The sequence below is a fragment of the Ochotona curzoniae genome, unplaced genomic scaffold (assembly GCF_017591425.1).
Source record: "Ochotona curzoniae isolate NIBS_2020 unplaced genomic scaffold, NIBS_Ocur_1.0 patch380, whole genome shotgun sequence".
NCBI lineage: Eukaryota > Metazoa > Chordata > Mammalia > Lagomorpha > Ochotonidae > Ochotona > Ochotona curzoniae.
This window is the reverse complement of record NW_024466951.1, coordinates 761,657-784,620: the sequence shown is the minus strand read 5'-3', so window position 1 is coordinate 784,620 and position 22,964 is coordinate 761,657. Positions and strand designations below refer to the sequence as shown.

General features: G+C 44.9%; 1 protein-coding gene across 5 annotated transcripts in view; it reads right to left on the bottom strand.

Moving 5' to 3' along the window:
• Positions 1–9,591: 9,591 nt before the first annotated feature.
• LOC121167504 (long-chain-fatty-acid--CoA ligase 6) overlaps positions 9,592–22,964 on the bottom strand; it is a 37,503-nt gene continuing 24,130 nt past the window's right edge. For all 5 annotated transcript variants that reach the window (XM_040996947.1, XM_040996943.1, XM_040996945.1 and 2 more), the window contains 6 exons: positions 22,396–22,484; positions 21,597–21,713; positions 18,787–18,930; positions 17,363–17,464; positions 16,111–16,182; positions 9,592–10,138 (listed from right to left, as the gene is read on the bottom strand). In XM_040996947.1, the coding sequence (XP_040852881.1) occupies positions 10,001–10,138; positions 16,111–16,182; positions 17,363–17,464; positions 18,787–18,930; positions 21,597–21,713; positions 22,396–22,484 (662 nt within the window). In that variant the 3' untranslated portion in view covers positions 9,592–10,000. The remainder of the gene's footprint in view (positions 10,139–16,110; positions 16,183–17,362; positions 17,465–18,786; positions 18,931–21,596; positions 21,714–22,395; positions 22,485–22,964) is intronic.

Sequence of the window (22,964 nt, the reverse complement as noted above, 5' to 3'; positions counted from 1 at the left end):
TGGTCTATTTGCATCCCCTCCTGCTTCTTTCCTGTCTTTTCCCATGCGATAGCTAAAGAGGTCCTATCATTCCTTTTTTAGAAGATATCAGTGACTTCCTACAGCTCCAAAGATCACTACCTCTGACATGATCTGCAACACCTTTAACAGGCCACCCAATCTTGTATTACAATTACAATACATTCTGTAATCCAGTCATCCTGGCCTTCTGATTCATGGGACCACAATACTCGGTCTTCTGTTAGGGCCTTTGCACACGTTTTACCCTCTGCCCATTTCTTCCTCTTCTCTGTTGGCATAGTTAAATTTCTAATCTTCAGATCTCAGTTCTCATTCTCTCTTGAAAATTTTCCTCACTCCCTCTAAAAAAACCCTAAATTACATTCAAGGGAAAGAACACAAATTCAAGTTTATTTTGGAGAAAGGACAGTAAGCTGACAGAGGTCCCATGTGACAGTCTTACCTGATAATAGTTCACTGTCTGATGAACTAGTATCAACTTGGAGGTCCTCGATTGCTGACTCCTATGTGGAAGAAGAGTCAAACAGATGGCACAGATGATGAGATTAAACATTGTTATATCACTTTGATGTGGCTATTTTGAAAATAAACTAATGTCTACCTTGAGTACTGATTTTATACATATAACAGATTTTTCAGTTTATTATTTAAACATAAAATAATATTTAATATTAAATATAAAATAAATATTAAGATACTATGACTAAAAAAAAGCTAGTATAGTGAATAGGCATTTCATAAAAGGAAACACAAATGGCCAATAATTTGAGGGAAAAGCAGCAATGACTTCCCTAGCCTCAAGGAATGGAAAGCAAAACAACACGCTCCTTCGCAGTAGACGCATCCATATGTCTCTGCCTCAGGTAAGATGGTGTTACTTTGCCATCATGCACTAAAAAAAATGTGTAGAGTCAACCTTTGGCCCACTGTATTTACCTTAGGATAACAAGCTGTGGCACACACACACCCCAAAAAATCCCTTTGTAACACCATCTTTATCAATATCAACAACAGCAAAAACTAAGAAACAATATGAAGTTCCCAATTACTAAAAAATAGTTTTTGAAATTATACTACACCTATCTATAATACAAAATATTATGAGAACACTCAAAATTGTATTTTTAAGACTAATATTAAGAAATATACAGTAAGATAATTTGCTAACTACTTTAAAGGAAAACATTTTTAAAGAAAAAGGAAAAAGTACAAAAATCGGAATAAGCATTTTAAATATTTTTTTGTAGAATATAAGCCATCTACAAGGAATACGTCACACTGTAAAACATGGGAAAACGCTTTGTGTTGAAACTGCTCTACTCAGAAAAACATATTATTGGGGAACATGCAAGTTAAAAATATGGGCCTTGACCATCAAGTTTAATGCTCATCTCAGATGAGTCACAATTTTCAACATCTGAGCTTCTCCAAGTTACTGTTGCACGGCTTCAAAATATCTTACAAAATTCATACTATTAGACACAGGACATCAAGAAGTAACATAGTAAACTGGAATGTCCTGTAGTGTGCTGAGCTCTTCCTCCGTGCTTCGAGTGAATGGAAAAATCAAATGGGAAAACGTGAAAATGGCTTTAAAACGCTAAAGTACTAAAAACAAAGCAAAAAAAAAAAAAAACAAAAACGCATAAGTACTACCAAACATAACTCCTGATTAAGTAGTACTTTCGCAGGAAAGTTAGGTAGTAACCTACATTTCTAATACTTGTTCAAGGTATACCCATCCCGATGAATGTACCAGCGCTTATTTATTTAAAAAGCCACTAGAGCCACGCAGGATCTACTGAACGGCGAGCCTGTAATTCCTTCAGGTTCTGCCAGTGGCCACGCCAAGAGGAACCCAGGAGCAGGGGAGTGACGTACGTACCGCAGGCACGGTGGTCTTGGCAGCCAGTGCCTCCTCTCTGGTGGTGCTTTCTCGCAGGCTTTTCTCTCCTGTCACTCTTAAATGACTGCTAAGGAACAACACGGTTAGTCCGCACCCTGTGGACCCAGCGCCCCCGCCTCCGCTCACGCTCCTCCGCCCCGACGACCCGAGTGAACGAGTGAGCCCAGCGCCCTGATCCCAGCGCAAATGCTTCTGGGAGCTTTTCCTCCTACTTGGTCCTCGACTGTCAGGAGGAGGAAAGCCTGACAGAAAATCAGGCTGATGGGGTTCTGAGGAAGCCAGGCTTTGGGGCTTGAGTCCGGCTACCCACCTGGCCAGCCCTGAGCCGCTGCCTCCCGGGGGGCTCCTCTCGGCTCTCTCTGGGATCTTTTGCAAACCACGCGCTTTGCTCCTACCCTTCAGGCCTGAGGGAGGGCGACAGGTGTCAGGACCTCGGTCCTGGAGGCCGGGTCCCCAGCCTCGGGCGGCCAGGGGTGTCCCTGGGCCCAGACGCCCTTCCCACCTCCCTCAGTCCACTACCGGCTCCGCCATCACAGAGTGGCTTACGCCGGCCGGTCAGCCCTGGGTCAGGACCAGGCGCGGCCTCCATCTTGGCCTGGGCGCCCAAGTCCGATGGTGCTGGGGTTACATTGAGCCTCTGGCCTGCCCGCTTCTTGCGAGTATAGACCCTCAGCGGCCACATCGCCATCCCTCCACCCCACACCCAAGCCTCGAAAGCCTCTGGGCCTCGACGGCCTGGCTCGTCAACTTCTTCAGTAACGGAAAAGGTCAGCGTCCAGACTCGGCCGGCAGAGCAGCCTGGTAAGAACTGTGTGAAGAAGCCCCCAGCTGGTGGACTAGAGCTGTCAGCCTCGCTCCCGCCTTTTTGCCCCGCGTGGTGGGTTCTGGGAAGATGGAGGAACACGGCAGTGGCCCCGCCCCCTGGCGGCGCTGTGCGACCCACGTGGCCGCCGGCTGGCTGCTCAGGTGCAGTCTGTTGCTGAACGCGGGCTTGTCCTCCGCTGCTGATGCCTCTGCCACTCTCCTCATCAACAGTATGTTAGGACGCCTCTGTTAGGGTTTTGGGGCTCCGGGCCCAAAGAGAAGGGGAGTCACTGAAGCCAGCCTCACCCAGTGCCGGAGGATAAAGGAAGGGTCAAGGAATGACCATCTGAAGAACTGGTGTCAGCTCCAGGGCCCCGGTTTGCCGACCAAGCCTTCGCAGGTACTAGGCTCCCAGGGCTTTATTTACCTCCAGCACCTGGAAGGCAACTCATGGGTATCTGCTGTATTCTTGCAGTGGAAGGCAAGGATGCCCCAGCAGCTCCCCTCCTGGTACCTGGGGCTCAACTCTAAGCTCGGCCAGTTGGAGGCACAGAGAAAAGGCCCCCCTCTCTCTTTCCACACAACCCAAGTTGAACCATTCTGGCTACTTCTGACAGACACAGCACACACATAATTCATAACCAACCTCTTGTTCTAAAAAAAAAAAAGTCATATTTTACATTAAAAATGGAAGTAATTATGAAAAACTGATATCCCAATGTGTGTGACTATGTGTATGCTGTGGATAAAATCATTGAGGTTTTTTGGGTTTTATTTAAAATGTGCACACAAAGATAGCATAACTATGACTCAATCCATGGTCACTAAAATCTGAATTTGTGGACAACGAAAGGTAGGCTTGCATCCCAGGTTAGAAATAAAGTGTTTTGAGTCCTGGATTCAGTGTTGGTGGAGCTCCTTGCTACGTGTTAGGCCCTATTATAGCGGATGCTGGAGAGGCAAAGGTGAGCCAGAAACTGCTGCCTTTGCAGTCCTTAGTTTAAAAGCCAGGTCCCCTCTCCTAGGCTGCCGTGAAAAAACTTGAAATTCTTAAATGGCCTTTGAGAGGACTGGACCTTGGGTACCTTGGCCTTGGGAGTAGAACAGTGGGAAAAAAAATGAAAATTGTCTAAACCAAAAGCTCACTTACCTTTTGTGGTCCCATTTCTGAGAAGTCTATCTCGCTATGTACTGAACTACAGGCCCAGAATGTCATCAAAGGAAGATTTATGGGGATTCCTGTAAAGGATTTCAGAATAGGACATAAACTTGCACTTCTCTTTAGCCAAGTGTCCTTTTGCGGCTGAGTAAACCACGGTCTGGGGCAGCTCCTGAAGATGCCAGCCAAGACATTTTTTTTTCTATCATGTTCATACTGTTTGCACAGATTATGGATTCCCAGATGACAGGAGTAGTTGGCATAGCTCTCCAGCATGGGCTAGTGTGCTTGTCATGTTCTTGTCCCTCCTAGCTCAGAAATGAGAATGACGTAGACAGAGCCACGAGAGGAACCCGAAGCCCTTGGTGGCAAAGAGAGTAGGGATTAGAGGGAGACTTGGGCTGTTTGAAACTTCATGCTGAGTAAGCGTACTAAAGAGGAAGGAAGTTTACCCTCACGAAACAGTGAAGGGCAGCGATTTCTCAACACAGTCATCTTTCTGTCTTCCCTAATTGGATCGTCAAGGACACAAACAGCAGCACAAACATTCAATGATGTGTGTTACACTACATTTCTTCTGTTGTGCTTCCTGGCTCTTGTACTGCCCCCACTCCTGACCCAGAACTCTGCCACCAGTGTTACAGTTCAACAGATGATGGATTTGACTAGGTTTCAAACAGTCCCTTTCTATGGAAAAACAAATCACAAATTGCAAAGATTTCTGAAGGAAACATTTTGGAAAACAGCCAGTCTGTGGCTTTGGGGCCCGGTAAAGCCCAAAGGAAACCTTTCTGAATGACATTCTCTGCGGTAACCCCATGAGCAACTTCGTGTTGTAACACATAGGCTTCAGGCATCCAACTGAAAAACTGGTGGTGGCTGCTTTTTGTTTAGTCGACAATAGCGGAATCCATCTTGGGGATGGATGGCTGTTCTTTCGGGTGTTGTAGTTTTAGGGCTGTGCAGCATATGAAAAGGGGCTGAGGGACTTTTTCAACAGACATTTCTAGAACATCTATGGACTGCTCCAGCACTGAGGCCAAAACCTCAAGCAGCTCCGTCTGAATGAGGATGGGGACAGAAGAGCCATCAACCAATCGACCATGCAGGAAGCTTCTCAGAGGACAAGATGCTTGAAGCTGAATTTTCAGATGTGAATGGAGTCGTCTGATGGGGAGGGAGGGTGTTAAAGGAAGGGCCATTCTAGGAAGGGGAGCTGTGAAGGCATTACAACTCAGGAAAGCGTAACAGTTTTAGCCAATACAAAGGTGTTTGGTATGATTGGAGCCAAAACTCTGTCGGGAAACAGAAGAGATGCTAGTCCTATTGAACCATGGAGTTCCAATGTTATGCAGGAAACCATGGGGAACCTTGCTAAGAAGGAATATTAAACAGGAAAGCAGCATGACTTGATTTTTTAAAAAAGATTTATTTTTATTGGAAAGGCAGATATAAAGAGAGGAGGAGAGACAGAGAAAGATCTTCCGTCTGATGGTTCACTCCCCAAGCGGCCACAATGACTGGAGCTGAGCCAATCTGAAGCCAGGAGCCAGGAGCTCTTCCGTGTCTCCCACGTGGGTACAGGATCCCCAAAGCTTTGGGCCATCCTCAACTACTTTCCAAGGCCACAAGCAGGGCTGCCGGGATTAGAACTGGTGCACATATGGGATCCTGGCACATTCAAAGTGAGGACTTTAGCCATTAGGCTATCACGCGAGGCCCAGAAGGCATGATTTTTAAGAGATGGTACCTATTAAATCTGCAAAGGACTAAAAGACATTACGGAACTACTGTTTTAAAGGCCATTATGGGGGGGCCTGGCATGGTAGCCTAGTGGTTAAATTCTTTGCCTTGCATGTCCTGGAGTCCCATATGGGCACAGGTGTGTGTCCTGGCTGCTCCATTTCCTATCCACCTCCCTGCTTGTGGCCTGGGAAAGCAGTTGAGGATGACCCAAAGCCTTGGGACCCTGCACCTGTGTGGGAGACCCAGAAGAAGCTTCTGGCTTTTGATCAGCTCAGACCTGGACATTGTGTCCACTTGGGGAGTGAACCAGCAGACAGAAGAGCTTCCTCTCTGTCTCTCCTCTCTGTAAATCTTTCTAGTTAAAATAAATGAATCTTAGCCCGGCGCGGTGGCACAGTGGTTAAGGTCCTCGCCTTGCATGCCCGGGATCCCATATGGGCGCCGGTTCTATCCCAGCAGCCCTGCTTCCCTTCCAGCTCCCTGCCTGTGGCCTGGGAAAGTAGTTGAGGACGGCCCAAGGCCTTGGGACCCTGCACCTGCATGGGAGACCCGGAAGAGGCTCCTGGCTTCGGATTGGCATAGTATCGGCCGTTGCGCTCACTTGGGGAGTGAATCGATGGACGGAAGATCTTCCTCTCTGTCTCTCCTCTCTGTATATCTGCCTTTCCAATAAAAAAATAATAATAAAAATAAATCTTTTAAAAAAATGAATCTTTTTTTTAAGGACCATTGTGATTAAAAAAAAAAAAAACTTCACCAGCTTTTAAGGGTAAAAGTGATTTAAATCCAGGACACATCTCTTAATAGCAGGAGTTTCAGCACGGCCACTTTGGAGTCTGGGGGATCTTACTACAGATGGAGAGGCCAGGACGGAGAGCATGGGGACACAGACTAGAACAGCTTAATACAATGTTTTCTGAATGCACTGCAAATGGTGACTACCACATACACTGACATCAGGGGACGGTAAATAAACACATGAAATAGTAATTATAAGCAACTATGAGAAATGAAAAAAAAATCTTTTATTTTTTACAAAAGTTTTCATTGCATTTTGTAATTGATATGCATGCTATTGTAACAAAGCAAATGAAAATATAATTACAATTAAGATGCCTTATGCATATTTAAAAGGTAGTATTTTATTCCCCTCAACTTTTAAAAATTGAAAGAATAAGCAATTCTTTAAAAAATATTCATTTTCCCCCATGCAGATGTTGCAGTCATTTAGCAAGGAAAGTTAAGAGAGTCAGCCAAACTAATATTTAGAAGCTATCGCCACTTCATGTACGCCTTTTGTTGCGAGCAGGTTTAGGAATGCATACATTCCAAGCATTTGTCTGTTTCCTCAGTGCTACAGCCATTACTGTGTCCCAACTGGAGTTTGATTTCCTCACGTGAATGCTAATTCTGTTCTTACTGCAGTTAATTGTAGCTTCACCGAAAAGACTAAGTTGCATACTTGAGAGAAAAGCCAGGCTACTAGGATCCTTTTTTCTCCCCATGTAAGTACTTCCTGAAAATAAAAACTGGCAAGAAGTCTTTTCCTGAGATATTAAGAAAGGTTGCAAGTAGTCTGTTCTCATGCAAAAGTACACTTTCACATTCACCTATAGCATTTTGATCTTTAAATAAGTGTATCACATTTGTGCTTTATGCATCTGGGAAATAAAGAAAAATTCCTTTCCTTTTCTGCAAAATATTTATGATTATTCATTCTTTGATGGGCAGTATAATCAAACTAAGTGTTGTTCCCAACACTTGCCAAAATATTGCCTGATTATTAAAAAATCTTAAAGGCAACTTTATTTCTTCCTCAGGCTTGTGATTGTACCTAAATTTAGGATGCAATAATGACTTAGTTATGTGAGGAAGAAACAGTGAATTTAATCCTTAGACTTCTGAATTTGTGAATTACTGATAGGTAGTCTGCATCTGAATGGGAGGTCACAATATTATGCAAAGACTTATTTTTATGGTAAAAAGAAAAAGAATTGATGTGTATTCATATGTACTCATAATATACATAAAATGGTTTATTTATAAAACTGATGATTATTTATACATCTGAAGAAGAAATGAGTACAAAAGCCAATACTTAAGAACATATTTATAATCGAGGGACTAATTTTCTTATAACTCTAGATTGATTAAGATCCAATGCCTTCTCCTATACTTTTTAGAAATACAAACATTTTCCTCCCCACCCCACCCCCAAGTTGGGGAATATAAAGCAAGAATGAATTTTCTGCTTTGCGTAGTACTCCATTTCTCCTTTATTACAAGTCAGGTGGAGTTAATGAGGAACAGACACATGGACAGGCTCTATATGTAGGATGCACTGTTTACTTTCTCAGCACAGCTGTACTAACACATTCATTTGGCCCAAGCTTGATGATTTCCAAAATCAGGAAATCTGGTAGAAATACAGTATCTTTTAAAGGAAAAAAAGAAAAAAATTTAAGTTATTCATGATCAATCATGTCTAACTACTGTGAGGTACAAACAGACTCAAAATAAGTTTTAGAACATTTGCTTATGTTACTGTTCAAAATTCACTTGCAATCAAAGCCAACTGTGAAATTTTAGTCAAGTGGAAAGACAATGAGAAATAGCATTCTTTCCTCCCACTGGAATGGGAAGCTACTTGTCCTTAAAATAGTACAAATATCCAAGTCAGGATACATATTAAATATATCTAAAAAAAAAAACCCTAATGCTATACAGATGGGAACTGGGACCCTTGAAATATTTGTTTATTCAGAAATGCCTTTAAAAATTAAAACTTAGTGTGCACAGAATCTGGTCACTCATTAACTGTCAAATCTGCACGTGCGGCAATGGTTCCTTGGAGAGGATATACCCAGGGAATATGTAGAAGATGAGCTGTGTCCAATAAGCTGTGATCCCTTTTGACACATGGAAGTGCATACTCACTGATGCAGACATGTCAGAACTGTGTGCCTGTACATGCCTTAACTCAAAGTACCATGTAGCCTTAATGTCTTCCAGGGAAAGAGTGTGAGCAGTGAGAACACACACCTCAGAGAAACACATCGACTGCATATAAATGGCTATCACGCCCCCACAGTCCTGTCCCTCCACAAGAACAATTTCCTAGGAGCCATGCCTTCTGCCAGTGCAGTGTGCAGCCTGGAACTTAGTTGTTAACGGGGATTTAATTACACAAATTTGATAGCATCTATATACAGATTATATCTAATCACATGATGCAAGAAGTGGGTTTTTGCATTTGAATGTAGCAGCATTTAAAGATTTTAATAGGATTATACCCTCGCTAGTATGTCTCTGTAATGAATCTACCTGGTTTCTCTAGGGTCATCTTTAAGAGATTTTTTTCAGTTATGCTGTTGATAAAATTATTTTCTTGGAAAATAACATCCCTCTTTTCCTCACATCTTGCTTTGATGCTCTTACTGAAAGTGAAATTGTTCAGAACCATAGTTGCACTGGATTTCCTGCATGGATATCCTGGGAAGGGAAGATGGGAAGGCCCTGGTAAAAAAATACAGGCATGTTAACTCTGCCTACCCTGAGAAAGAACTCCGAGTTTCTTCTTTCACGTCTTCCCCGTCACAGAAGGGTTCAGGCCCTGCACAGTCAACTCCATCACGGCTGCAAGTCCACGAACATGTGTACACTGGCCTTGATTTGTTTACCATCACTTTTTCTTCTAGGTAGTTTCTGAATGCCTTGATGAACTTAATGACAAATTGTATTGAAAACTCTTTGCAAGTTGTCATATAACATTTATCTTAACGTGGACTCTTATAATCTCATGTCTCATTTTTCTGATTTCATCAAAATCAGAAAGAAACTTTTTTCATGATAGGAATTATAGTTGAAGACTGAAGTTATTTAGGGTCAATAATCATGTTTTAGCATGTTTCTGTATGCCTAGCTTTAAGTCTCACTTAATTATGATTTTGACAATCAGTAATTGAATAAGGGAGTCCACATTGCTTAGATATTTGCTGTTACCTAGTTACTATTCCAAAAATAATTAAATACAATGTCAGTTACTTTTTTTTAATGTTTAATATGAGTTTTGTGAACATTGAGAATATATTACTTTTAGTGGTACACAGTTCTTGAGAAAAATGTCTTGATTTTACATTGCCATTTGTGATATTTTTAGCAGCTTGCTACAATGTCATTTTAGGAAAAATAAAGTGTACTCAGTGATGATAGAGAAAATATTGTTAAAGATCTCTTGGGACAGGTAGAGGCTCAGTCATAAAATCAGGTCTTACGCATGTTCAGCTGCGTTGTTTTGACTCTTTCAAGAATAACTATAATATTGCTACACAGTCCATTGTACTGAGAAGACTTTTCCTTGACCTTCATATGGAGATTGTATAAAGCTCTTCTATTTGTTTTTTGAAGTACCCTCTCAGCTCAGGTCTCTTAGCCTTTAGTGTTGGTGTCAGCAGACCATTGTGAACTGAGAACATCTCAGAATGGATGTGGATGGCTTTAACCTAAAAACCAAATACAGAACATAGCTTCAATAGGAATAAAACACAGCATCAAGAGCATACCTGAAACAAAGCAAACATGCAGATGCAGGTAGACACACTGACCTCATACACAGAGTATGCTAAGTCAAAAATACATGAAAAAGTTCAGCTCATTTCACATGGTTAAAGGTCACCTGGTGTACTTTCTTCTCAATCATTTTATCCAGTCAACAGAAACAAATCGGCACTTTCTCTGGGCCAGATACTGACGACACAAAGAATGCTGAATGCCCGTGCCTCAGCAAGTACACAGTGGAATCTAGGAGACCTTGCAGGAAGACACAATCACAAGCAGGGCAGACGAGGGCAAAGGGCACCAACTCCATCAGGGGAGGGGAAATGAGCAGTCAGGGTAGATCCTGCCCTCTGCCCTCCGCCGCCACGTCAGGTGACAGTTACAAAAGTGAGTAGCAGCTAACCAGCAAAGGGGGGGGAAGGGCACTACAAGCAGCGACAACGACGCGTTGGGGAATGAGAAATGGGCAGAGCATGACAATGGAAACCCAAGTATTTTCTTCCTGCTGTCACAAAAAATGTAGGGCAAAGGGGCACACAGAAGGAAGCCGCCAGCTAATAGAGGAGCTCAAACTTGATCTTGAAGACCTCAGAAAGGGACTGAATGTTCCTATACAGGGCAGTGATGGGACTGGATACATTCCTTGGAAAGAGCACTCTGAGGAGAAAAGGGAAGATGATTTTTGAGAAAATTAGGACTGAAAGTAGGACAACTCCTTAGAAGGAACACGTGCATAGTGATAAAGATGAACAAGCTATTCTAAACAGCTGACAGAGAAACTGGCAAGAAGTAGTGTAGAGGGGCAGCCCCAAGGACCTGCAGGTTGCTGCTTTCCACAGCTACAAAGACAAAGGTGCCGTTGAACAGAGAGCTGTAACATCAGGGCAGGACATGATGAGTCCTAGTTTTTGAATGTTACACCATGAATCTTATCAAATCTATTGGAGAGGGACATGGTGGGGTGAGACTTAGCTCCCATACTGCCTCCCACAACGTTTCTTTAACAAGACTCAATGGGGACCAGAAAAGTCAAAGTGACCGGGAACGACCTGGACAGCTCCTCTCCAACCAGGCTCCAGCAGGAAGGGTCACTGTCAGTTCCCTGACATGCTTCCGGTCTGGGCCTGGGCTTAATCCTAAGTAACACCGTCTCCAATAAAGAGCATGTCCTGAGCTGACTGACAACGGGCAACAAGTTCAAAGATTTTGTTGAGATAATACATTTACATCAGGGTTGTGAATCACTATGATACAGACTTCTAAATGAATCCAAAGTATGTGTTAAATACAAATATGCATTTACTTCTTTTAATACATTGCTGACATTTATTGACCAACTGCTATGTGTCAAGCATTGCCATAGGCAGCAGACACAAAAAACCTGCCCAATTACATGAGATGCGCGGTATGACCACTAGGCGGCGAACACGGCCAGCGTCACCCGTGCCTGGAAGTCAGTTGCTTTCCCATCACTGAATCTCCACTTGCCTGCTCATAGGACCCACACTTGGTTTGGAGACAAATGGTCCACCTGAGTCATGAAAATCCTCTTCTCTGATTTCCCAGATCCCACCCCTAGCACCTCATCCTCCACTACCCTGCAGCTGTAAGTCATGTGATCCAGACCTGGCTAGTGAGAAAGAGAAGGCTTTACCTGTCTACGGCTATACCACCCCGAACGCATCTGATCTCAGAAGCTAAGCAGGATTGGGGCTGGTTATTACTTGGCCGGGAGAAGGTTTTGCTTTACTAATAAAACATCCAGGCACAATTATCTCCATTCATACTCCCTTTTCTTTCCTTGGCTCACCTATCTTTTAGCTTATTACATGGGAGGAGCAGGGATGTGCTTAAGAAATGAACTCAAGTTTCTATTAACTTCCTGGCTTGGGAGTCATTGAAAATGGATGCCCAGTTGAAGTCATTAGACATGCTTTAGTCAAATAAAGCTAGTAAGCCGGGGATGGGGATATGAACTGAGAGGAGGCAGGTACTCAGCAGGTGGTGAGATGTGTGAAGGCAGGATCGGGGTTATGGTACAGCACGTTAGGCCCCCTGCTTGCAACACTGGCATCCTTTAGGAGTGCTACTTTAAGTCCAAGCTGATCCACTTCTGACCCAGTTCCCTGCTCAATGTTCCTGGGAAAGCATCAGGAGATGGCCCAAGTCCTTGAGCCTTTGCACCCATGTGGGAGACCTGCAGGGAGTTGCAGGCCCTCAGCCGCACACGGGCCCAGCCCTAGGCAGTGTGGCCACTTGGGGAGTGAATCAGAGGATTCTCTCCCACCCCATTCCCACCCCCTGTCTCTTTCTCGCTCTGCCTTTCAGATAAATAAGTAAATATTAAAAAAAAGAAAAAGCTATTTGCCACAGCCTTTGTGGTCTAGTATTACTGCGGCTGAAGCACGTGGAACAAAAGAATAGCAGGGCCTGGTCGAGTTGCCTGGAGAGGGAGTTTAGATCTGATTATTTCAATGATTTTTAAGCACTGAGAAAGAGAACCAGATGGCTCTTTGGAAAAGATGACTTGTGAGGAAGGAAGTTAAGTGGGGCAAGAGTAGAAGCCGGAAGATCAGCAGACAGGCGAGATTGCGAATGATTCCAGCAATGAAGCTAGCTCTTGGCAACTGGTCGGGTAAGTGGTAAGGAAAGGCAGATATTTAAGGGTCTAGGTTTCTGCGTGAGCACATTTGAAGATGTCCCAAACTTGGGGAGGAACAGACATAGCCTGGAGAGGTGCGAGGATTAGGCATTCAGACACAGTCCGAGATCCTTCTAGACACGGAGGGCAGAGGTGTGTCCTGGCCTTGAGGCAGAGAAAGAGCCACGTGAGTAGCAGAATGAGCGGCTACTGTCAGATGCTGCTGTCACATGAGAGCTGCTTATAAAAATCGAGAACAGCATCCAGAAATAACTGACAGCAAAGAAACCAATGTATGTAAGTTGTTACAGAAATTCAGTATGCTGGTGACTGCTTCCAACAACTCCGACACTGACAGCCTGGCGTGTCTGCCGGGGAGCATGCTGACAGAGGAGTCTGCTAAGAACCTCTTCACAACACTCGAGAACTTGATACAAAAAGAAGATCCCTGGGCCCAGGACAGTAGCCTAGTGGCTAAAGTCCTTGCCTGGCATGCTTGGGGATCCCATAAGGGCACCGGTTTATATCCCAGCTGCTCCACTTCCCTTCCAATTCCCTGCTTTTGATCTGGGAAAGCAGCTGAGGACAGCCAAATGCTTTGGGACCCTGCACCAATGTGGGAGACCTGGAAGAAGCTCCTGGCTCCTGGCTTCAGATCAGCTCAGCTCTGGCCATTGCCACCACTTACAGAGTGAACCAGCAGTTGGAAGATCTCTCTGTCTCTCCCTCTCTTTGTAAATCTGACCTTCCAATAAAAAAAAAAAAAAAAAAAAGAAAGAAAGAAAGGGAAGACTCTCTGGAATGCACTTCCAATACTTAAAAGTGTTTCAGAAATAGCCTAGCAAGTTGTGGCATTTTTTTAACCCGTATTAGTGATTTAAAAACGTGAAAGGGGCTGGTGTCGTGATGCAGTGCCTTAAGCCGCTGCTTGGACACCTGCATCGGATAAGGGTGCTCACTGGGAACCCTGTCTACTCAGCTTCCAATCCAGCTTCATGCTAAGCCGCCTGCGAGACAGCACACGATGGCTAGGCACTTGGAACGCACTGATGACAAAAGTAAGTAGCTTGAAGAAAACAAAAGTTAAATCAAACAAAATTAATTCTCAACCCAGGATTTAACATAGTAGTAATTCATGTTTACTGTCAAAATGAAAAACTGTATTGCTTCTGCAAATTAATAAAGCATATAAATACAAAGAATAGTGTTAAATATGGCTATACACGTCCCAGTCTAGCTACATGTTTTAAATTATTAATACAATCATAAGCGCTTCCCATCTATTCATTACCTCTCCCAACGAGTTCCAGACATTTAGTAATGGTTGGCCTAGTTCTAGGAATTGCATATGTCTGAAAACTATATTATGGCATATCAATTTTATCTTCTAATTCAAAGTTTAATTCAGATTTACCCAGCTCAGTAAGTAGGCACCCGTAAAGCACTTGTTTTATTATTCAAATTTATGGTTTTGCTTATTTAGTTGTGTTTACTTGTGTGTGCGTTAATTAGGGTTCGTCTTAATTGACCACGTATTTCAAAAGGAGAGGGGAAAGGACAAGCTGACAACGGGACACGGGTGGACTGAACCCATTCATGTTGAGCTGTGGTCACAACTGGCAGCATGCCCTCCAAGCTGAGGCTGGCTGCTGCTCTCCTGAGGTCAGCTGAGGGCGCACACCGCCTGTGGGGGTGAGGCTGCCACAGGCCCACAAAGAGAAGAATCAGAAGGTGACAGTTCTGGCAGTAAAACTAAAGGCTTCTGGGATGCCACATGGCTTCCCTGTATGTGAGGTCACCATGGTGAGGGCAGATTATTAGAGCAGAAACTCTGCGTAAGGCACGTGGGTATTCAAGAATACATCTCTTGGGGAAAGCTCTAAACAGAGCACACTGGAAACTTAAGCAAAGTGTAAGTGTCATTTTATGAGTTACTATTAGGAAATCTGCACGTTAGAGGCCTGGGGCAGGTCACATATCCCATCACCAGCAGGGGGCGTACAGGCCCCAAGAATCACAAAGGATGTGCTAACCCCCTTGGTCTGCGGGACAGCCCAACCTTGAAATCAAACCCCAACCCAACAAGGCCTGGGAACACTTATTAGTGACCTTTGGACAACTGGATCACACAGGATCCAGCTACGCAACTCTGTTTAAAGGAGAGTAATGAGTCAGTTCTAGAAAATGGGAGATTTAAATAATTATGACTCCAAAACAGAGCTTTCATTCAGAAGGATTAACATAATCTGCACAAGTGCCTCAGGCTTTATAATTTAAAAATATATATATACAGATCTTATTCAGGACTTAAGTGTTCTAAGAGTACTGACAAATGGGAGGGAAGCAGTATTTCTCAAACTGGATTAATACAAAGATCTATTTCAAAGGAAATCAATAGTCTTAGAACCTAAAGTATTTAATTTCCTAAAATTATAATTGTAACCTGAGGAAATGTTTTTTATTTTCAAATACATGCACTTTCACAATTTTATATTTTAAATTGGTTTAAAAATGTTTTTAGGTGGATGATTCCCCTTGTATGTAAATGTCTATCAAGGGAAAATAATATTTACATAAAAATATTTTAGGTTATTAACAAATAAATAAATTTTAAATACTGATAAACTTTTCAGGCTCCTAACACTGCATTTGGAGGGAAACTGTAGAAAGACAATTATTTTGATGAAGTTTTTGTTCTACTAAAAAGTTATTTTGATAAAATTATTGTTTTGGGATCAAAACTAATTCTTTTAGAAACTGCAAATTAGTATATCAAGAATTTGCTGCTTTTTGAGGAGCTTTACGTTCTGGCTGACGAGTGTACGTGAGAAGGACCGTGTCTGCTTGTGCACTCGGTTACAAAGCCCCAAAGTGCTGCCGGCCAAAAGAGCCTCTGAGGGCTCCCGCATCTGCTGCCAGCACATTTCTCCCTACCCTTGGGGGCCCATGGATCCCTGCAGGAACCCAAGCTTTCTGACATCCTCCCGGCCAGAAAGTTAACCCCCTGCAGCCAAGAGGACAGCCACCGTGACTCCAGTCTTCAGTATCCCAGGCAGCTCACAGACACGTGATCCCCGGTGACAGCCAGGATAGTATTTCAGCCTGGGAGTATCTGTGACAGTGAGGACAGGGAGTGCTGCCTCACTTGGCCCGTGACGGATTTCAGCTCAGCAGCCCAGCAGTGCACGGGGGCTGTGAGCCAGGGTCATCAGGCGCGTGTTTCATTTTTCTCATGGTCTTCGGGGCCCTGGCAAGTGTGGGGGTGGTAACAGTTACCTGTTCGAAAGAATGGAGTCCACTTTCTTTTCCTAACCTCACCATATCGTCCAAAATGGCTTTCTTCAGTTCCTGAATCGACCCAAAGGAGGAAAACGACAAGAATATATTTCAAAATAGAGTTACAGCAAACAACACACTTTGAAGAAAGTACAATGGGCCATTTGCTAATAGGGCTCCCTGACCATCTCCACCACATGCTGCCTGCCTCGCACCCCAAGTAGCCCTGCTCTCCTTGGCAACACACCGGTCACCACCTCTAAGCAGGCAGGACAGTGCTGGAAATGGCCAAGGGGGAGGCTAAGGACCACTCCGAGGGTTTCAAGTGGATTTTTGCTCAATCAGGTGAGTCCAGGCACCCCCTGAGGAACCTGGGGCGGGTCGGAGATGTGGGAGGCATGGCTGCTACTGGGACTCAAGGGGCTGAGTCAGAGATAGCCACAGCGCTCCACCGGACCCCACCTGGGCCAGTAAGATGCGGAAGAGTGTAAAGGGACAATGCAGTCGGCAGGAAGAAGTGCATTACTTTCTCAACACCATGACCATCTCTCCAAACCCAGCAGACTCCAAGTTCATCTATTTGGTATGTGAGAACCTGGCCAGGGCCAGAGCACCTGGGGCCACCCCGACTCTCCTATTAACCAGCTGTGTGGTCTTGGGCAAGTCATCTCTCTCCTTGGAATAGACAAAGATTTTTTATGATGACTCCTGGCTCTAAAAATCATTTACTAAACTTTCTAAGAAACACGAGTTTCTTGGGGCTGGCATGTGGTGTAGAAGGTTAAGCCACCACCTATGATACCATTATCCAATATATGAAAATATTCATCCTGATCTACATGGAGTGAAACTGACTAAAACCCGGAATACAGCTGCCACCTGAGATGCCAGCATCCCGTGTGGGTGTTGGTTTGTGTGCAGGCTCCTCTACTTTTGATCCAGCTACCAGATAACATCCCTGGCAAAGTAGCGGATGATGGCCCAAATGCCACGTTGGAGACCTGAATCCCAGCTGTCTTCTGGGCTGAATTCCAGTCCAGCCTCGGCTGTTGTAGCTGTTTTGGGAATGAACCAGTACATAAGAGATCTCTCTCTCTCTTTCTCTCTTCTCCTTCTTTATCTTCCTTTTTCTTTGCATTCCTGCATCCCTCTCTCCTCTCTTTCTGCAACTGTCTTTCACTGATCTGTATCTCATTATGCATTACCTTTACATGTTCAACAACCTTTCAGGAAATGGCTCCGAGACACCAACCTTATTTGTGCAGAGCTGTGCATACGTCCCTTCGATTCCCCGCTTCTGGGCCCAACAGGGCATGACCTCAGGATCAGGCACAACAATGCCCACCAAAAAGGCCTGCAATGTCCACCAAAGGGAAAGCATGCTCATGACAAAGGCTTCCAGGGTGGCTGTTCGTGGTCTAGCATTAAAAATAACATTCCTTTTCTAAAAATAGTTGCTTATCAAACATTTGCTCATACATTATAAAACAGTTCCACCAATATATCACACATCCTCCTGACTCTTTAGGTTACGGTACACTCCCTCAATTCTGAGCACAAAAGAATACATTTAAGGATGAAAAAAGCTAGAGTAACATGCTTAATCAACACTTCTTTAAGGTGCTATATCAGGCAATTCTAGGATTCAAAGTTTATGAGCTCAGACATATCTCTTGGGCTTTCCAGATCATTTGATAGTATTTCACCAGTATGATTCTCATTCGTGAAGAAGTCTAGTTCAATTTTTAAGGTATTTTCTTCTGAGTAAGAGTTAATTTTATCTAAGCAAAATGATAGTATACAACATATCTGATATCTTTACAGCGTATCTGAGACCTTCTGTACACCAAACCAGAATGATGTGGGAAGCAAAGCAGTTGCAAAAGCCATCCAGGACCCGGCGCAATGGCCTAGTAGCTAAATCCTCATCTTGCATCCACCAGGATCCCATATGGATGCTGGTTCGTGTCCCAGCTCCTCCACTTCCATTCAGCTCCCTACTTGTGGCCTGAGAAAGCAGTTGAGAATAGCCTGAAGCCTTGGAACCCTGCACTCATGTGGGAGACCCAGAAGAAGTTCTTGGCTCCTGGCTTCAGATCGGCTCAGCTCTGGCCGTTGCAGCCACCTGGGGAATGAGCCAGCAGATAGAAGATCTTTCTATCTCTCCTTTTCTCTGTATATCTACCTTTCCAATGAAAAAAATAAATGTTTGAGGGGAAAAAAAAGCCCTCCAGATAATGTAGTCCGAGTAAGGTGAACTGTACCCAGCACCATCTTCTAGACACTGTACACATTTACCTGTAAAGTTAACTTTCCAATTTAAAAATTACACCAGAAGAAACTTTGTATCTTGCTTCAGCATGTTAGCTCAGAAACCTCTCCTAGAAGGAGGTCGAGCACATTACGGCAGTATGTATTATTAGATCAAACTCCAAGTAATCTAGATTTCTCCTTTAAAAAAGGAAATTTCTCTCAAGGTTTAAAACACATAGGAGACTCCAGGTACCTAACTGAGAGGGGAATTGACTCTGCATTCCCCAGCAGGTCCCATCAGCGTGTGGAGGGCAGACCTGCTGGGGGGCTCACCTTCAAGCTGTCCCCATGGACGTAGACCTGGTGGGGGGCTCACCTTCAAGCTGTCCCTGTGGACGTAGACCTGGTGGGGGGTGGGCTCACCTTCAAGCTGTCTCCATGGACGTAGACCTGTGCCACGGGCTCACTGCGGGTGTAGATGTTTTCAATCTTCTCGGGTGCGATATATTCTCCCTGAGCGAGTTTAAATATGTGCTTTTTCCGGTCGATAATTTTAAGAGTTCCTTCCTGTGGAGTTGGGCAAACAGCTTCATCAACAAGCAACCCCTCCAAGCCTGGCCCCTGCCCTCCCCACCCTGCAGACTCTGTCCCAAGCTGCGCCCCCACCTGCTGCTTCTGCGTCCCCGAGCTGCTGCACAGCTGGAAAGCCCCGGTGCTGCTGTGAAGACCTGACCTTTTTAAAAATTTCTCTGATACTGTTCAAAATCAGGAATACACTTATGCCTCTATAAAAAACTTCTACCTAAATTTTAATTATGAATTATTCAATTTTGTACATGCTAGTCCAGGAAAAAAGAAAAAAATAAAAGGCTTCAAGGGTCAGCCCACAGCTCAACAAGTTAGGACTCTACCTGCAAACACCTGCTTCTCCTATGGGTATTAGTTTGTGTCCCAGTTGCTCTGCTTCCCATCCAGCTCCCTACTTGTGGCCTGGGAAAGCAGCAGAAGACAGCCCAAAGCCTTGGGACCCTGCACCCGCGTGGGAGACCAAGAAGAAGCTCCTGGCTTCAGATTGGCTTAGCTCTGGCCATTGAGGCTACTTGGGGAATAAGCCAACATATGAAAGATCTTCCTCTCTGTCTCTCCTCTCTGTAAATGACTGTCCAATAAAAATAAATAAATCTTTAAAAAAAAAAAAGAGTAACGACGATGTGACGATGTGAAAAATTGTCTCCCACAGAGACCGCCTGCCTGCTGTCTGCTCCAGGCTCCACGCCAGCACAACATGGGCTGCCACATGGAAATTCATTCTCTCGTTTCTCACAAGCTCCTGGTTGCTGGATTCAAGGGACATGAATCAGCAGCATACTTGGGGTTTTGTAGGGTGTCCCACTGTAAGGGCCAGCTTTCAGAAATCTCTTATGAAATGACATGAATGGTGGGCAAGGGGTCCCCGGCTGATGGCATAACCCACTTTCTACAGGTGTCCAGGGCCCCCTGGCCTCTCTGACCACTCTCCCTTTAATCTCCAGGAACCTTCAATTATTACAGCTTGCTGTACAGTATTAGGGTAACTCTTCAGTATGTGCCAATCCCCTGGCCCAACAGTCCTGCTTGGATCGTGAGACTTGGGTCCAGTGGGTGTCTGTCCCATGGGAAGTGTGCCCTCCATGCCATGCTTACTACAACAGACTGATAACTAATGACATTAGTGTTCCCCGGGCAGAGTTCCTAGCCCAGGGCACATTCTGGGGTTACTGCTGTGTCTGCACCAAGTATGAAGGTTTCTCACTGAGAAACACAGAGATCCAAGTAAGGATAAATCAGTGTACCTGCCCCTGGGCTGTGGGTCCAACCTCATACAACCACTCAAAATGACCGTGTGAAACCTTTACAACTCCCTGTAGACTCAGGAGGGAAGCCCAGGGCAGGCTGCACCAAGCAAAGGCTCTTGGTGGCAGGACCAAAGGCTTTTCCTGGTCAAAGCATTTCCCCAGTGTCTCCCAGGTGCCAAGCAGTGAGCTAACTTTGTGTGTACCTCACCAAAGTAACTATATCAGGTAACAATGTGATTATAATCCCCCATTTTAAGAAGGAGAAAATGAGGCAGACTTGTTTGGGTTCGGATAAAAGCCAGGGACCACAGCCATCCTGCCCTGAAGGCTCACTGTCCCTGGCAAGGAGTTAAGGTAGGGGCCTAGAGAAGGATACGGTTTTGTTAAGGGTCACAGAAGCAATGTCAGTAGAATCAAAAGAATTCGGGCACCCTCCAGCCTGGCTTCAAGCTTCTTCCTTTGTCAGGTGCCACCTTAGTTAGGGGCCAGTATCCGTGCCACTCAGAAGAACTTAGTCCCTGCTCCATCAACTTCACCACCACACACCCACTACCAGAGCTTGCAGAAACTCCTAAACACAGGGAGTGCAACTCCAAGACCCAGTTGTCTCCTCCCGCACAGATTCTTCATCACCTTCACCACGAAGACAGCAAGGGGAAGCCAGGGGGCCATGAAAGAAAGAATTCCCTAATCCCAAAGGCATAGCAGTAAATGCCATGTGCAATGCTGGCATCCCTTATTGGCATCAGTTCGTTTTCCAGCTGCTCCACTTCTGATACAGCTCATTGCTAATGGCCTGGGAGAGCAGCAGCAGATGGCCCAAATACCTGGGACTCTGCTACTCACATGAGAGACCTGGATGCAGTCCCTGGTCACTGCCATTGACCTGGCCCAACCATGGTCACTGCAGCTATCTGGAAAATGAACAAATGGATGGAAGATCTCTGTCTTTCCCTCTCTGCAACATTTTATTTGAAAGGTAGATTTTACAGAGAGAAAGAGACACAGAGAGAAAAATTTTCCTTCTACTGGTTCACTCTACATATGGCCACAACAGCCAGATCTGAGCTGATTTGAAGCTGGGAGTCAGGAACTTCTTCCCCATCTCCTGCTTGGGTGCATGGCCCCAAGCATGTGGACCATCTTCTGCTGCTTTCTGAAGCGATAAGCAGAGAGATGGATTGGAAGTGGAGCAGCCAGGACACAAACTGGTGCCCATATGGGGATGACAGCACTAGCAGGCAGACCAGCCTGCTATGCCACCTAAATAAATAATGCTGAGTGATGGATTGTCAGGGAAGACACAGAGAAGATTCCTCCTTAGTGGGCTATATTATATACGTCCTCCCCACCTCTGACTGCTGAAATGAAACTCCATTATTCCCAGTGTATACGCACCGGCAGCCACCTGCCAATGTCTCCAGTGTGAAGCCAGCCATCACTGTCCAGGGCCTCGTGTGTATTCTTCGGATCTTTCAAGTAGCCTTTGAACACATTTGGTCCTCTCACACATATCTGCAGGGAAAACAGCCATGGCTTCCCTTAGCCGTGGCACAAGGAATGCAGCAAAGGGGGGACGCAACCAGACACACAGAGAAGAAGGCATTCTGTCCCCCAGGAAAGCCGTGGAGGAAACTGTGGAGCTAGAAAAGGAGGACAGGTGGCAGCCACCAGCCATTTGCACTTTTCTTGGGTTCTCTCTCTCCAGCAGTGCCTTCCCCATCTCCTCCCAACATGCCCTTTGAAAGGCCTCAGCCATCTCCTTCCTCTGAGGTCCTCTGGCCTCAGCATGTGCTGCTTTGCCACACTTGATTGGATCTCATTACAGATGCTGGGGGCTTGTTCATTCCAGCAGGAATGCCAAGCCTTCTAATGCCCGCTCCCGTGGAGTGAGCTAGCAAACCTGGCCTCGTGTCTCTGGGACAGATGACACTACAGCAGGCTATCCCATATTTTAAAAAGAACTTCAAATATTCAGAACTCTGAAATATTGATTTAGGTCAGCTGGGTCCCAGCCATGAAGGTTGGTTGCTGTGTAAACAGGAGAGGAAATGTTGAATTTAGTAGAGTCAAACTGGTGATTTAAACAACTTTATGTACCAGGAGGCAGTGGAAGAGGTCATACCCTCTGTTCCTGTTTGCGTGCACTCACTCACATGGCACCCACAGACATGAATGGCCAAGTCCTGAGGTTTACCTCTCCCTCTCCTTTGCTGGTCCAGTAGTTCAGTTCCTCGACGTCAACGAGCTTGATGTGGTTGCAGGGCAGAGGCGCCCCCACGTGCCCTAGGACAGCAGCAGGAAAGTATCTGTCAGTGTCATGGCAGTCTCAGAACTGAAGATGCTCCAGGCCCCAGTCAGAGTGGGAAATTATGGATGGGAAACAACATGCTTTAGATGCCACTTGTCCCAGGTGGGAGTGAATGATGAGAGCTCTAGAGAAATAAAAGGCTAATCATTTCCCCAGACTCTTGTTTTACACCCGATTCTTAAAGAGTAGGCAGGCACACCTGACCCAGGACCAAACTGTACAAAGTCCTTGAGTATAGAGAGAGATCTAAAATCCACTATGGACTACAGGGTCATAATTTCTGATAACTGTGCCCACCTTAAAACATCTTATCCATATCTTGGTTTGGGCATCATAAAATATAGCCACTATCGCTTTCTTTCAGGCATTAGACTGTTGATTAATGTGGATAGGAATGTTAGAAATCCTGTTAGACTATATATTCTGTCCTAGAAGGCTGGAATGAGCAATGATAT